The 17,191-nt window shown below is 39.0% G+C and overlaps 1 protein-coding gene across 1 annotated transcript in view; it reads left to right on the plus strand.

Annotated features, from left to right (window-relative positions):
* Nucleotides 1-17,191, plus strand: part of ACACA (acetyl-CoA carboxylase alpha) — a 993,014-nt gene that overhangs the window by 594,658 nt on the left and 381,165 nt on the right. Inside the window, exons 37-38 of the mRNA XM_040424192.1 lie at nt 5,975-6,130; nt 8,777-8,980. Of these exons, the coding sequence (XP_040280126.1) occupies nt 5,975-6,130; nt 8,777-8,980 (360 nt within the window). The remainder of the gene's footprint in view (nt 1-5,974; nt 6,131-8,776; nt 8,981-17,191) is intronic.

Below are 17,191 nucleotides of genomic sequence, written 5' to 3' on the forward strand. Positions count from 1 at the left end.
AGTAAGACAACATGCATAAAGAGGATGATGTGGTCAAAATACTCATTTGCCTAATAATTCTGCACTCCCTGTATAAAAAAATAAATATATATATATTGTTCCAATGACTTGGTATGAGTTAATACCAAGGAAAAAAAAAAAAAAAAACACTTGGAGTTGTTTCACTGGTAACCGGTGGTTGTAGCACTATAATCTGGAACTCACTGGTGAATGGTGGTGGGAGGGGTCCTTTTAAACCTATCTCTGTTCCTGCCCCTACAGAGGTCAGGGGTCAATCTCTCTGGGCCGTCATGGTGGATTTGTGGAAAATGAATTACCGGTAAGTCTAATTCCGGCTTTCTGCTAATTTTATAATAAAAAAGAAAAGAAAAAAACACATATTAGGTATTGCCACGTCCATAACGACCAGCTTTATACTTACATCACATAATGTACCCCATCAGATAAACACCGTAAAGAAAAACTGTGCCAAAAAAGCCATTTTTTTCCTCTTACATCACAAAAAGTGCAACACCAAGCTATCAAAAAGTCATACAGCCAGGTCCATAAATATTGGGACATCGACAAAATTCAAAATTTTTTGGCTCTTTACACCACTACAATGGATTTGAAATGAAACCAACAATATGTGCTTTAACTGCAGACTGTCAGCTTTAATGTGAGGGTATTTACATCCAAATCAGGTGAACGGTGTAGGAATTACAGTTTGCATATGAGCCTCCCACTTGTTAAGGGGCCAAAAGTAATGGAACAGAATAATAATCATAAATCAAACTTTCACTTTTTAATACTTGGTTGCAAATCCTTTGCAGTCAAGTACAGCCTGAAGTCTGGAATGCATAGACATCACCAGACGCTGGGTTTCATCCCTGGTGATGCTCTGCCAGGCCTCTACTGCATCTGTCTTCAGTTCCTGCTCGTTCTTGGGGTATTTTCCCTTCAGTTTTGTCTTCAGCAAGTGAAATGCATGCTCAATCGGATTCAGGTCAGGTGATTGACTTGGCCATTGCATAACATTCCACTTCTTTCTCTTAAAAAAACTCTTTGGTTGCTTTTGCAGTATGCTTTGGGTTATTGTCCATCTGCACTGTGAAGCGCCGTCCAATGAGTTCTGAAGCATTTGGCTGAATATGAGCAGATAATATTACCCAAAACACTTCAGAATTCATCCTGCTGCTTTTGTCAGCAGTCACATCAACAATAAATACAAGAGAACCAGTTCCATTGGCAGCCATACATGCCCACGCCATAACACTACCACCACCATGCTTCACTGATGAGGTGGTATGCTTAGGATCACGATCAGTTCTTTTCCTTCTCCATATTCTTCTCTTTCCATCACTCTTGTACAAGTTGATCTTGGTCTCATCTGTCCATAAGATGTTGTTCCAGAACTGTGAAGGCTTTTTTAGATGTCATTTGGCAAACTCTAATCTGGCCTTCCTGTTTTTGAGGCTCACCAATGGTTTACATCTTGTGGTGAACCCTCTGTATTCACTTTGGGGAAGTCTTCTCTTGATTGTTGACTTTGACACACATACACCTACCTCCTGGAGAGTGTTCTTGATCTGGCCAACTGTTGTGAGGGGTGTTTTCTTCACCAGGGAAAGAATTCTTCGGTCATCCACCACAGTTGTTTTCCGTCGTCTTCCGGGTCTTTTGGTGTTGCTGAGCTCTCCGGTGCGTTCCTTCTTTTTAAGAATGTTCCAAACAGTTGTTTTGGCCACGCCTAATGTTTTTGCTATCTATCTGATGGGTTTGTTTTGTTTTTTCAGCTTAATAATGGCTTGCTTCACTGATAGTAACAGCTCTTTGGATCTCATCTTGAGAGTTGACAGCAACAGATTCCAAATGCAAATGGCACACTTGAAATGAACTCTGGACCTTTTATCTGCTTATTGTAATTGGGATAATGAGGGAATAAGACACACCTGGCCATGGAACAGCTGAGAAGCCAATTGTCCCATTACTTTTGGTCCCTTTACTAGTGGGAGGCACATATGCAAACTGTTGTAATTCCTACACCGTTCACCTGATTTGGATGTAAATACCCTCAAATTAAAGCTGACAGTCTGCATGCAGTTAAAGCACATCTTGTTGGTTTCATTTCAAATCCATTGTGGTGGTGTATAGAGCCAAAAATGTTAGAATTGTGTCGATGTCCCAATATTTATGGATCTGACTGTATGTACCCCAGAATAGTACCAAATAAATCGTCACCTCAACCCGCAATAAATTAGCCCCTACATAAGACAATAGCCCAAAAAAAAAAAAAAAAAACATAGCTCTCAGAATATGTAGACACTAAAACATGATGTTTTGGGTTTATAAATGCTTTTATTGTGTTTATAGTGAAAAAAAAAATAGACATATTAGGTATTGCCGCGTCTGTAACAACCAGCTCAGTAAAAATATCACTTTACCTAACCCCTCAGAGGACTACCGTTAAAAAAATAAAAATAAAAAATAAAATAAACTCTGCCTAAAAATATAATACCAAGCAATCAAAAAGTCATATGCACCTCGAAATAGTACCATTCAAACAGTCACCTCATCCTGCAAAAATGTATATCCTACATAAGACAATCGCCCAAAAAGTAAAAAACTAGGGCTCTCAGAAAATGGAGACAATAAAAGAATTTTTTTTTGTTTAAAAAAATGCTCTTATTGTGTAAAACTTATAAAAAAGATAAAAAAAAGTATACATATTCGGTATTTACACGTCCGTAATGAGCTGCTCTATAAAAATATCAAATGACCTACCCCCCTTCCCTCCAAAATACTATTAAAAGAACTGTCACCTTATCCCGTAGTTTTCAAAATGGGGTCACTTTTTGGGAGTTTCTACTATAGGGTTTATCAGGGGGGCTTCAAATTGGACATGGTGTCTAAAAACCAGTCCAGCAAAATCTGCTTTCCAAAAATCATACGGCCCTCCATGTTGTGTGCCCTTACATCAGCTTACCACCACATGTGTTTTAGTAAATAGCAGAATTGGGGTAATAGATATTGAATTTTGTTTTGCTGTTGAAACTTGATGTGTTACAGAAAAAATGGATTAAAATGGAAAATCTGCCAAAAAAGTAACATTTTTAAATGTTATTTCCATTTCCCTTAAATTCTTGTGGAATACCTAAAGGTTTATCAAAGTTTGTAAAATCAGTTTTGAAAAACTTGAGGGGTGTAGTTTCTAAAATGGGGTCATTTATGGGTGGTTTGTACTATGTAAGCCCCACAAAGTGACTACTTAAAGGGATTCTGTCACCTCGTTTTAGCTTATAGAGCTGCGGACATGAACAGCTAGATCACCGCTAACATGTCCGCAATATACCTGTCCCATAAAGCGGTGTCCTTTTTATTGTATTTACAAAATTATTTTATAGATATGTAAATGAGTCTGGTAAGGTGCCCAGCCACGCCCCCCCTGTGAAGGAGTGCAGCACCGCCTGCATCCTCCGAATCTCCTCCTTTCTTTACAATTAGATGGCCATAATCTCGCGATGTGCAGTTCCTTCCCTGCGGCTGATGCCAACACAGGGAAGGAACACTATACCGGCACTGCGCATGCACGAGCTCGTGCATCGCGAGATTACGTCAATCTACTTCTGAATAAAGGAGGAGATTCAGAGGACGCAGGCGGTGCTGGGCTCCTTCACAGGGGGCGTGGCTGGGCACCAAGAAGGTTAGTACAGCCCCTTGGGCACCTTTCCAGGGTCATTTACACATCTACAGTTGCAAGAAAAAGTATGTGGAATGATATGGATTACTGCACAAAATTGGTAATAAAATGTAATCTGTTCTTCATCTAAGTCACAACAATAGACAATCACAGTCTGCTTAAACTAATAACACACAAAGAATTAAATGTTACCATGTTTTTATTGAACACACCATGTAAACATTCACAGTGCAGGTGGAAAAAGTATGTGAACCCCTAGACTAATGACCTCTCCAAGAGCTAATTGGAGTGAGGTGTCAGCCAACTGGAGTCCAATCAATGAGATGAGATTGGAGGTGTTGGTTACAGCTGCCCTGCCCTATAAAAAACACACACCAGTTCTGTGTTTGCTTTTCAGAAGAAGCATTGCCTGATGTGAATGATGCCTCGCACAAAAGAGCTCTCAGAAGACCTACAATTAAGAATTGTTGACTAGCATAAAGCTGGAAAGGGTTATAAAAGTTTCTCCAAAAGCCTTGCTGTTCATCAGTCCACAGTAAGACAAATTGTCTATAAATGGAGAAAGTTCAGCACTGCTGCTACTCTTCCTAGGAGTGGCCGTCCTGTAAAGATGACTGCAAGAGCACAGCGCAGACTGCTCAATGAGGTGAAGAAGAATCCTAGAGTGTCAGCTAAAGATTTACAAAAGTCTCTAGCATATGCTAACATCCCTGTTAGCGAATCTACGATATGTAAAACACTAAACAAGTGTTTAGTGTTGTCCAAAAAAAACATTGCTGCACGTTTACAGTTTGCAGAAGAGCACCTGGATGTTCCACAGCAGTACTGGCAAAATATTCTGTGGACAGATGAAACCAAAGTTGAGTTGTTTGGAAGAAACGCACAACACTATGTGTGGAGAAAAAGAGGCACAGCACACCAACATCAAAACCTCATCCCAACTGTGAAGTATGGTGGTGGGGGCATCATAGTTTGGGGCTGCTTTGCTGCATCAGGGCCTGGATGGATTGCGATCATCGAAGGAAAAATATATTCCCAAGTTTATCAAGGCATTTTGCAGGAGAACTTAAGGCCATCTGTCCACCAGCTGAAGCTCAACAGAAGATGGGTGTTGCAACAGGACAACGACCCAAAGCATAGAAGTAAATCAACAACAGAATGGCTTAAATATAAGAAAATACGCCTTCTGGAGTGGCCCAGTCCGAGTCCTGACCTCAACCCGATTGAGATGCTGTGGCATGACCTCAAGAAAGCGATTCACACCAGACATCCCAAGAATATTGCTGAACTGAAACCGTTCTGTAAAGAGGAATGGTCAACAATTACTCCTGACCATTGTACACGTCTGATCTGCAACTACAGGAAATGTTTGGTTGAAGTTATTGCTGCCAAAGGAGCTTCAACCAGTTAATAAATCCAAGGGTTCACATACCTTTTCCACCTGCACTGTGAATGTTTACATGGTGTGTTCAATAAAAACATGGTAACATTTAATTATTTGTGTGTTATTAGTTTAAGCAGACTGTGATTGTCTATTGTTGTGAATTTGATGAAGATCAGATCACATTTTATGACCAATTTGTGCAGAAATCCATATCATTCCAAAGGGTTCACATACTTTTACTTGCAACTGTATAAAATAATTTTTTAAACACAATAAAAGGACACCGCTTTAAGGGACATTTATATTGGGGACATGCTAGCGGCGATCTAGCCGTGCATGTCCGCAGCTCTATAAGCTAAAACGAGGTGACAGAATCTCTTCAACTGAACTGGTCCTTAAAAAGTGGGTTTTGGAAATTTTCGTAAAATATTAAAGAATTGCTTCTAAAATTCTAAGCCTTCTAATGTCCTAAAAAATAAAATGAGGTTTTCAAAATTGTGCCAACATAAAGTAGACATATGGGGAATGTTAAGTAATAAATATTTTATGAGTTATCACTTTATGTTTAAAAGCATAGAAATTGAAATTTAGAAAATTAAAAATGTTTCCATATTTTTGGTAAAAAAAATTTTTTTTTCATAACTAAAGGTGAAATATATTGACTCAAATTTATGACTGTCATGAAGTTCAATGTGTCACGAGAAAACAGTCTCAAAATTGCTTGTATAAATAAAAGTGTTCCAAAGTTATTACCACATAGTGATGCATGTGAGATTTGCAAAAAAAAATAATGGCCTTGGCAGAGAGGTCAAAAATTCCTCGGTGTAGAAGGGGATAAAGAAATGTCTTGTCTCTTATGGGTATTTACCACCTAAATGAAAAATCTACACCTTTTCTGTTTTTAATCATAGGAAGCATCATTTGAGTACCTTCAAAATGAAGGTGAACGACTTCTTTTAGAAGCCATGGATGAACTAGAAGTGGCATTTAATAATACCAATGTGCGCACAGACTGCAATCACATTTTCCTAAACTTTGTACCTACTGTAATCATGGACCCTTCAAAGGTATGTTTAATGGTTGTTATATTTTTTTACTTCTCAAACTGTGTATGGTAAAAGCATGTTCTATTTCAGGTTAAATATTTACAGGATCCCCATTCTCCTGGTAAGGGTCCCAGAGGTGTGACCCACACAGAAAGTTTTGGAATATCTTGTAGATATGCCAAAAATGTTTAAGAATACTTTCACACTAGCGTTTCTGTTTTCCGGTTTTGAGATCTGTCATAGGAAGTCAGTACCGGAGAAAAAAACTTGCTTCCGTTTTGTCCCCATTCATTAACAATGGGGACAAAACGTAACTGAAAATAACGGAATTACCAAAAAAGCATTCCTTTCCGTTTGGTTGAGTTCCCATACCGGAGAGCAAACCGTGGCAGCTCTGACGGCTCATGGGTATGTCTGAACTCCTGACAGCACATAAACACTAATTATAGCTAAATCCAAAATTAGTAAAATGCAATCATAAAAAATGACGCTAATATTTAGACACACTGCGCTTTTGAATAGACAGGCCCAAAGAATATAGTGTAAAACAAAGCACCTGAATAATTGTACTTGTAAATATGCCTGATATGTCCAAGGTTCTTTGTAAGTTTAGGTCTATATCTCAGTAGGATGCTTCCATCAAGAGTATCGTGCTCTGTCTAATCTACTTATGATGTTCATGTAGCTCATCAAGGTGAGGAGACTCCGGCTGGCTGCTCAACTCGCATGCAGGATAATCCAGTAGGCGGGTCTACTCAAAGTGATGTCACTCAATAGAGACAGATAGCAGTTTTGTGGTTCTTCCGATGAGTTTCAGAAGTAAAAGGTCCTCCATCATCAGGGTTAGCTAGCACCGCTGCCTCCTTAGTTTTAATACCTGCTAAAAGTTGCTTTGAAAATAAGAGATGGAATTGATGCAATCCCTGCTGGATGGTCTATACACATAGCAAATGGATTTAAATCCATCCATCAGTTTCAATTGCAAACTCTATTTCCTGGGTGCCGATAAATGGCAATAGATGTATTTTGACACCAATAGGTCACAACTTGCTCAATCTCACTGTCCAGAACTTTTGTTGCTGTGGAGTTTAGACTAAAAATCCACCTTGTTTGAGCTCTGGACAGTTTTTTTTTAACAAAGTCTACAATACCACCACCCCTTCTAAATTGGGTTTCACCCTCTCTATGCCACAGAAAATAGTGTCTTGAATAAAATTTTAATTTTACACCTACATATAGCCAAAATGCAATACTTAAAGAGCCTCTGTCAGCATGATCAACCCTAGTAAACCAGGCAAATTGTTAGTTATCTTTGTACAAGGCAGTGTTCTGAAGATATCAGCACTTATATTATAATGCTAATTGTCTCTTTTGAGCCCAGGGGCCGGGAGAAAAACTATTCTAATGCCTATGTCCTCTGTCCACAGCCCACTCCAGGACTAAACATGTCGTCCAGCTCTGTATTTAGACACCCCTAATTTAATCCTTTTGTAAAGCCATTAAAAATAGCAAAAAAAAGTTGGTCACAGAGTGATCTTATAATGTTTCCATTAGTCATTTGTGGTCTAGCAGTGATGTTACTGAATGAGTCACTGGTGTCAGTGTACACCAGCACTCATTGGTGGCGGTAGAGCATTGGGACAAGAGAGAGGGCTGTATGAACAGGACGTAATACTCACCTCCTCATTATCCCAGCAGCTGCACTCCTTGGCTCTCATAGAAGCTGAGCACTCTCAGCGCCTCCACTTCCGGGTGGATGGACTTTGTCGACTTCACTGAAGAGAGGTGGAGCGCAGCTGTTGGGAGGAGCGTGAGGTGAGTATTTTCTCCTGCCTGTACATCCCTCTCTCCCTTGTCCTCATGCTACACTGCCACCAGTGACTGCATTATTAGTGGTTTCACACTGCTAGACCACCAAGGAATATTTGTTACATTGTTAGATCACTCTATCACCAAGTTTTATGTTTTTTCTTTGATTTTTGAGGCTCAGGAGGAGAATCTGGATAGTGGGGGACATGCTGACAGGTTGCAGGAGGAGATGAAATAAATCTGCTTGGACTTCTGTGTATGTTATCAACTCCCCTCCATCAAACAGAGGGCATACTTGCTCTCTAATTTGGTCTTTTTACCAGAAAAAGAATGAGAAGATGAGTGCTTGCTCATCTAATCACTGCTTGGTACCTAGTTATGCCATTTATTGATACAAAAACCCAAATGTTTACTAGTGTTCTGATCACAGCATCCAGTAAGTTGCACCATACTTTTATGGCCTCATGCACACGACCGTTGTTTGGGTCCGCATCAGAGCCGCCGCTATGGCGGCTCGGATGCGGACCCATTCATTTCAATGGGGCCGCAAAAGATGCGGACAGCACTCCGTGTGCTGTCCGCATCCGTGGCTCGGTTACACGGCCCCGCTAAAAAAATATAACATGTCCTATTCTTGTCCGCATTTATATTGCCGGCGCCCGTTCCGTTTCGCAAATTGCGGAAGGCAACACGGACGCCTTCCGTTTTTTGCGGATCCGCGGTTTGCGGACCGCAAAAAAAAACTGCACGGTCGTGTGCATGAGGACTATGTCATATCGGCTGAATAAGTCATTTGGAAATACCACAAGATTTCAAACTGTAATAATGTATTTTGTATATATTATCATGTCCTAATAGATTGAAGAATCCGTTCGGAGTATGGTCATGCGTTATGGAAGTAGACTGTGGAAATTACGTGTCCTGCAAGCTGAATTAAAAATAAACATTCGTTTAACACCAACAGGAAAGCAAATTCCAATTCGCTTATTTTTGACAAATGAATCTGGTTACTACTTGGACATTAGCTTGTACAAAGAAGTGACAGACTCCAGAACTGGACAAGTAAGTGAAGGGTGCAGACAACGCTGGTTGGTAGTACCAGAAGTGTTTGCAAAAAGATAACTTGTAATCTCATCAAGTACCAGGAGTTCCTTTGAAAAGTTAGTAATACAGTATATGTACAAAAAAATTAAAATCCGGAGTCTTGGAGTTAAGGACAACCTTACAAATATGTGGATATTTGTCGCCTCTTTTCTTGGGTCTCATAATTGAGGCTAATGGTACTTGAGCAGACAATTTTGATTGTAATTATCATCATTTTTTAGCTCTCACTAATGCTAGTAAGCACGTCATATAAGTACATTTATAACTTAGAACTTATAGTCTTTTTCATTCACTCTGGTTTTCCAATTTGTCATTAAGAAATGTTTTCTGTGGATTAAGTTGTTCAGTAAAAAGAAAAATTAAAGTTGTCAACACTGCTTGGTTTTGACATAGGTGTGTATACACATACACTACTCCTAAAAGTTAGGGATACTTGTCTTTCGGGTGAAATTTATGGAAAACGTAAAAAGTTCACGCTACAATGGTATTATGTCATGAAAGTAGGGCATTTAAGTAGAAGCATACATTGGTGATTTCCTCATGTCAAACAATATTTTTTTTAAACAAAAGCGAACTGCAGTGGTAGGCATACCCCCACAAAAATGTCAATGTCTCAAAAACTTGTCATGTGGCCTTGAGCATCAATTACAGCTTGACAACGACATCTTATTCTGTTCACAAGTTGACTTATTGTCTGCAGAGGCATGGCATCCCACTCTTCTTGAAGGGCGGCCTTCGAGTCATTGATTTTCTGGGGTACAGAGTTTCAAGCCTCTACACGGTGACTCGGCTCTTGAGAAAGTGCAGGCTACTCCATTTGAGGTACCCCAGTCTCCAGCAGCCATTCCCTAATGATGCAACCTCGATGATTTGTCATCCATGAAGATGAAATTATGCCTGTTTTATTCATGCACAGGCACAATGACTGGATTAATGATGTTATTCAAATAGTCTGGGTTTGTCACTGTACCATTCACAAATAATAGAGCACTTCTGTATTGACTAGACACACCTGCCCACACTGTAACACCACCACCACTACCAAAGGCTCGTCTGGTGACAACAGTGGCTGATGCATAGCTCTCTCCTTGACATCTCCAACATTGCTGGCGGCCATCACTTCTGCTCAGTGTGAATTGACTTTCATCAGTGAACAGCACTGAGGGCCACTGGTCCCTCGAACACGATAGATGCTCCCTAGCCCATGCAAGACAATGACGCCTGTGCCTGGTTGTTTGGTCAGGTACCCTTGCAGGTCGTCTAGTACGCAGTCCACGATGTAAACTGTTTAAAATGGTCTGACGTGACACTTAGGTGCCTCTCACCTTCCTTAAATATGCCTGGAGTTGTGTGGCATTCATCATCCAGTTTCGCAGGGCATTTTCACAATGAAGCGGTTATCGGTGTGTGATGTGGCCAGGATGTTGTGCAAAAAGTACTGAAAAATTGTGTGCATTTTAGGTTCATCCTGAAATTTTACCCACAAGTCAAATATCCCTAAATTTTGTGAGTATTGTATCTAATAGACCCTCATAGCAAAACTTTGTATGGGCTTTTCTCCAGTGAGATTTCTGATATATTTAAATTTTTTTGCGTAAATTGGAGGAAATCTTTAATTAGAAAAATCGCCCTTCTTCTTGCCCACTTTAATGTGGTGCTTTATTAATATGGCATTCATTCTGAGCAGCTGGCATAAATACATGGATAACTTATCATACAGCTCCAAAGCTATTGGCGCTCATACTGTACAGTAAAAATTGGCTGTCTGTAGAAACCACTAGGAGCTCAGTTCATATGAACTTTATGCAGTTACCACAGAACTTTGGACTGCGATAGATTTAACTGGGGGATGTATAGGGCGGCTCTCCCTCTAGTTGGTGATGGTAAGGTGCTCCAAACTGATGTCGCACTCTGTTCACCAAGTAAAATAATTGAGGAAAAGTGAATGGGCACTCTTATAGGTGGAATCACTTAAACGCAATATGTAGTAGGTCACTAAAATTTATTATTAAATAGGTAGAGTATAGAATATAAATTATATATATATATATATATATATATATATGTATAAAAATTTATAAATAATAGATAAATGTTCAAAAAAATATATTGAAAAGATATATAGCCAGATGATAGCAGCACTGTAGTTATTCAGTAAAATATTCCAAGGATAAGGAATATGGGTATCAGCTGCTAAGCTTGTAGAAAAAACACGGAGATACAAGTTCCAAGGTCAAGGCAGAGTTCGTTCAAATATCATATATCTCAGATATTATACAGAAGGATCCAAGTAGATCATAGATGTGATGTCGTGAACAGATTTCTTTATATCAGTATTGCGTGGAAAAATTGATACCCAGTTCAAAATGTGACCTATACCAGTGATAGGTATAATTGATATAATCAAAATCAGTGCAAATGGAAAAGAAAGGATGCAAACCAATGCATATAAAAAAGGTGTGTCAAAGGTGTAAATAAATACAAAAGATGCAACAGAATGTAGAGATTATGTTGTCTCTAAAGTGTGAACGTGCTGATGGAGGAATAGATCAGAAAAAATGATCAGGAAAAATAATCGGAGTGACGATGTGTACGCACTGCCAGTTGCAGGAAATGTCTCCACAATATTAATACACTTTCAAAGTAGTTTCTCTGGAGAGTATAACTTATAGTTGCTGATTAATATTCATATATATTGTTGCGATCTGAAACCTGAGTTCAAAATATGATCGCAAAGTTCAGTGATACAAAATGCGGTTGCAGAAAGTTATTCCAGTACTCACATGTGTGTAGAGAATGTCCTGTTCGTGGCGTCCCACGTGGAGTGAGTATAGGGTAAGCTTACCTCTGACTTTTATCTTTTGTAATCTCAAAAAGAAGGCTTCGATAGTACCTCACTTAGCAAGAATACATGATCTGTATGGCAGATGCAGTCTGTTATGAATGGTGGACGGAGCACAGCTGTATTTCTTTGCTCCTCTTTAGCGATCCCAGAGTCGGCTTGTAGTGAGGACCCCTGTGTATCTTTGGCATCCCTCGTGTCTCCGGTGATGCCTGCACAGGTGATGGAGCTGGACTAGCTTCCTGCTACTTCCTGTAGCGTGCCGATCACTGCCGTAATTTCTGGACCTTTTACTTGAAAGCGCTTTCTTTAACATCAGCTGGGAGAGCGATGTTGAATATCTAATTGCCAGTTATGATGGTGTTAGAGCAAATATATCTTTTACTCCAGACGCGTTTCGAAAACTCTGCTGTCTTCTTCCTCAGTGGCTATATTTGATCTGTCTCACAAACCGGCTCTTATATATATGTCTTCCTGGAGGGCTCTATAGTAAATCTGGAATGGATTTTATGGTGTAAGATGGGATTCTCATTGAGTTGCAGTTTTATATGCGTTTTTTCGGCACAGTTTTTTTTTTACTTATAGGTATCTCTGGCTCCTCTAGAGAGTCCTCTATAGATTATTTTGGACCAAACTCATTGCACTGTTGTTCAATGTGAATAAATGTTAGAGAGATATATAAAAATATATAACAAGATATAAAAAAGGTATAGAAACAATAGGGAAAATGTCTCAAAAGGGGAATATGTTTCTATATAATTTTTTGTAGGATAAGAGCTGTGTTTCTTATTACAAAATCCTACGTCAGTGTATACAATGCAGGTAGTAGTATAGGTGTTGGTATACATAGACCTTGATTTATAAAGCCCTTCTGTTTCTCATATATTCACTGAATATTAATATAGTCATATACTGATACCAGAAGGTATATGAAATTATGTTTACAATGCACAGTGATGTTCATAATATGAGTCTATAGGGGAATATACTCTAATATATAGACAGATCAAGTGTGTACTTAGTTGAAAAAATTCAATGACCAATTTTTTGGTTTGTTTCCCACTGTTGCATGCTCATAGTGCTGTGCAAAGTACGTGTTCTCAGTGGGTGTCTTGGGAACTGTTTTATTTTAATGTGTATCATTCCCAATCCGTCTTGTCATACATTATGATTCCATAGAGTGTCGTGTCCAAGGGAGCTTGGGCCAGCGTGCGTGTATCCCTCAGAGCGAAGACATCTCCAAACCGAGGGGAGCTCTGTCCTAATTGAGTGCTCTCCCACCAACCAGAGGGAGAGCCGCCCTATACATCCCCCTAGATATACTTCAACGCACTCAATTAGGACAGAACTCCCCTCGGTTTGGAGATGGATATTTGGAGCCACATAGAAAGTAAAAGACTTAAAGCAGAAACCTATAAATTTGATGACCCTACTTCATGTGAATCTAACAATACTAGAGGAGATAGATCTACATCAGAAATCTTTAGGGAACTTGAACCATTGCTGTTGAAACAACTCAAACTTCAATGGGAAATCAAGTCTCTAAGACAATGTATTGAACACAAAAGAATCTCTAAGGGATTATTATTGTCCAAGACCCCTGCACTGGATATATGCAACGAAGAATTCAATAAAGAATGGGATACCCTCTTATTTTCACAGTCAGTGATTTTAACACAATTGATTATAAAAAGGAGATGCCAATTACTAGAAGAAATAACTGACAAAATTTATCAGATCCAAATTCTAGTGAAGAAACTCCCAATTATGTGCAGAAGTCTGGACAAAATGGAGTTAAAAATAATTAATAAAAAGACGAAAAAGTACAGACATAGCCCCAAATTTGATGAGAGAGAGATTCATAGAAATAACTCAAAACAGAGACAAACAGACACTAGACCCACATTAGAATTAACTAGTGATCCCAATTATAATAAATACAACATTCCAGTAAGTAATAGATTTGAATCATTGAACCACAATAATTTTTTAGACAGGACCCCACCACACCACAAAACAAGGATCAGATGCAGGTCACAGACACCAACTGCAACACACCTTCAACACCAACAATCACCATTGATACATCACAATGCAAGAACCAGACGCAAGTCATAGTCACCAGCAATGACACACCTGCAACACCGACAATCACCACCGACACATACATACAACCTGAGGAAGAGATTCAACTACCAGTCAATCACAAATCACAACAGAGGGACTGGTTCCCACAGAACCACAGATATCACCCTACACCCAAATACCCAAGAGAGGGAACACAAAGACAACAATACAACGAACACAAGAGAGGTCCAAAAGAAAGACACGAAGAAGCCAGCGAAAAAAGAGGGGCTTACAACAGCCACAGATAAATACGGAAAGCCAGGAAGCTATAGTGAATCTGAGTTCAGTGATTTTAACTGACGCTCAAACAAAATTACTGAACAAAGGTTTGAAATTCGCACCAACATTAAAGTTGAATAAGTTTAATACGTATGTGTGGGTGGAGAAGTTTGTGAGGAAACTTTGTTTAAAAAAATATATTTTTTTAAATCCGGTCACAGTAAACACATGCAAATATAAGGAGGCAGAATTTAAACATACAGAACTAAAACCAAAGTCAAAAAAATTCCCAAGACAAGTAATTAGTACATAAATAGACACTTTTCAAAGAGATTTTGAAACCGAATTGAGAAGAATACCAGAGAAATCCACCAGAAGAAACAATTTAACTACAAGAGATACTCGCAATTAAAGAATTACAAACACAGAACAATCTAACCATCCATCCAGCTGATAAGGGAGGAGCTATCGTCCTCTTAGAAACCGATAAATATAATGCGGAATGCTTAAAAAAAAGTCCCCACAGCAGAGTTTATGGAAACATTGACTCAATACTGTAACAAAGGTTTTGAACAAAGTCTATTAACAAAACAAGAATTAGATTTTATTTTGGGGACCCAGCAGAGGCTACCTATCTTCTACTGCCTACACAAAAATCTGATAGATCCACCAGAACGCCCGATTATATCGGGCATCGATTCATTGACATCAAATCTGTCTCAATATATTGATCAATTAATTCAACCAGCGGTGAAGAAAACCCTCTCTTACATCAAACACACCACACAGATCGTCCAAGTTTTAGAGAATCTGAAAGAAGAACCACACTGGCTGATAGGTACTCTGGACGTACAATCACTCTATACTATTATCAATCACGAACAGGGTATAGCTAATATGAGGGCACAACTGAAATATTATGGTGATTTAAATGATAAACCAATAGAATTTTTGGTAGAAGGCGTCAAACATATATTGACGCACAACTATTTCTTTTTTGAGGGGGATTACTATCTGCAGATCCGGGGTACCGCCATGGGCACCAGATTCCCCCCCATCTATGCCAATCTATTTATGGCACAATAGGAACAGGAGACCATCTTACCCAAGCTGGGGTCGGATCTGGTGCTCTGGCAACGGTACATAGACGATGGTATCTTTATCTGGCAGAGTGGAGAAATACAACTACATACCTTTTTAGAAGAAATTAACAATAATTCATACAATCTCCATTTTTCCTCTAACATCAATCAAGACTGTACAGAATTTTTGGATATACTCATTACTACCAAACAAGACCAATATATATGTAACACTAACCAGAAAACGGTGGCAAGAAATAGCTTTATCCTCTTCTCCAGTTGCCATTTACCAACTTGGTTGTTGAACATACCCGTTGGGCAGTTCCGCAGAATCAAGAGGAACTGTACAAGTGGAGAAAAGTTTGAAGAAGAGGTCATCAAAATGAAAACTCAATTTCAGTCCAAAAATTATCCTGACAACGTGATTGAAAATGAATTACAAAAGGTTAGAGAAATGGATAGGAATCAGTTTTCTTTATATCAAATCCGACTGATAAGAAAAAACAAGAAGACAGAATCCGTATAATACTACCTTATAATGCACAATACAAAAAAATGGAGCAAATAAAAAAAAAACATTGGCACCTGATTCAGACTGATAAGACCATAGGACCCCTTATCCCCACACTCCCAGAGATAGTATACACTAAGGCTCCTAACCTAGTTCTGAAAATAGCCCCCTCTATCAAACGTTGCATAAAGAACAATTTATCCATCAATAAATGGCTCAAAAGGAGTGGGTTCCACAGATGTGAATGTTGTATAAATTGTAAAAACACAAAATTTCCTAGGAAAACTACACGGATTAACTCAACACAAAATACGTTCTCTTTTGAAATTAAAAACCTTCTCACTTGTAATAGCTCTAATGTCATTTACATCATAGAATGCACATGTGCCAAACAATTTATTGGTAGAACCAAAAGACCTCTCAAGACTAGATAAGCTGAACATATAAACAATATAAAAAAAGGGTATGAGAAACACTCCCTGTCCAAGCATTTTAAACTAGTTCATAACCAAGATCCTAAATATCTCACATTTGCAGCATTTGAACAGGTAGAACGCCATTGGAGGGGAGGCAATCACATTGCCCGAATGTCCAGAGCCGAATCTAGAAGGGTACCATTTCGGGAATTCTGTTGGAACGAGAAGCAAAATACATTATGAATACGGAAAAGAGATTGCCAGTAATGTATTGTATCCCCAAGATACATAAGGATCTAACAAAAACCCCAGGAAGACCCATAATATCAGGGATCAATTCCATCTCCTCCAACCTGTCGAGATATATCGACCAATTATTACAACCAGTTGTGAAAAATATACCCTCATATATTAAAGATACTACTGAGGTGATTAGGATATTGGAGGAGATGAAATATAAGGAAGGTTGGATATTGGGTACATTGGACGTAAACTCTCTGTACACGATAATCGACCACGAACAGGGATTAGAGTCTCTCCAACAACAACTTGCCCTAAGTAACACCATGAAAGAGGAATAAATACTCCACATAATAGAAGGCGTCAGATATATACTGACACACAATTATTTTACCTTCAATGGGGACTTCTATGTACAATGTAAGGGCACCGCCATGGGTACCAGATTCGCCCCCAGCTATGCCAACTTGTTTATGGCACAGTGGGAATCCACTGTTATTCAACCACTGTTGGGGGCGGGTCTGGTACTATGGCGGCGGTACATAGATGACATTGTGTTTATTTGGCAGGACACAATGACTTCCCTTACTGACTTTTTGGAGGAAACAAATACAAATGATCTGAATTTAAAATTCACCTCCACTATTGAATACGAAGAATATACAATTTTTGGATCGCAATGTCAAAGTGGATGAGAACAGATTAATATGCAGTACATACCATAAACCGGTG

Source organism: Bufo bufo, chromosome 3, assembly GCF_905171765.1.
Source record: "Bufo bufo chromosome 3, aBufBuf1.1, whole genome shotgun sequence".
Lineage (NCBI taxonomy): Eukaryota > Metazoa > Chordata > Amphibia > Anura > Bufonidae > Bufo > Bufo bufo.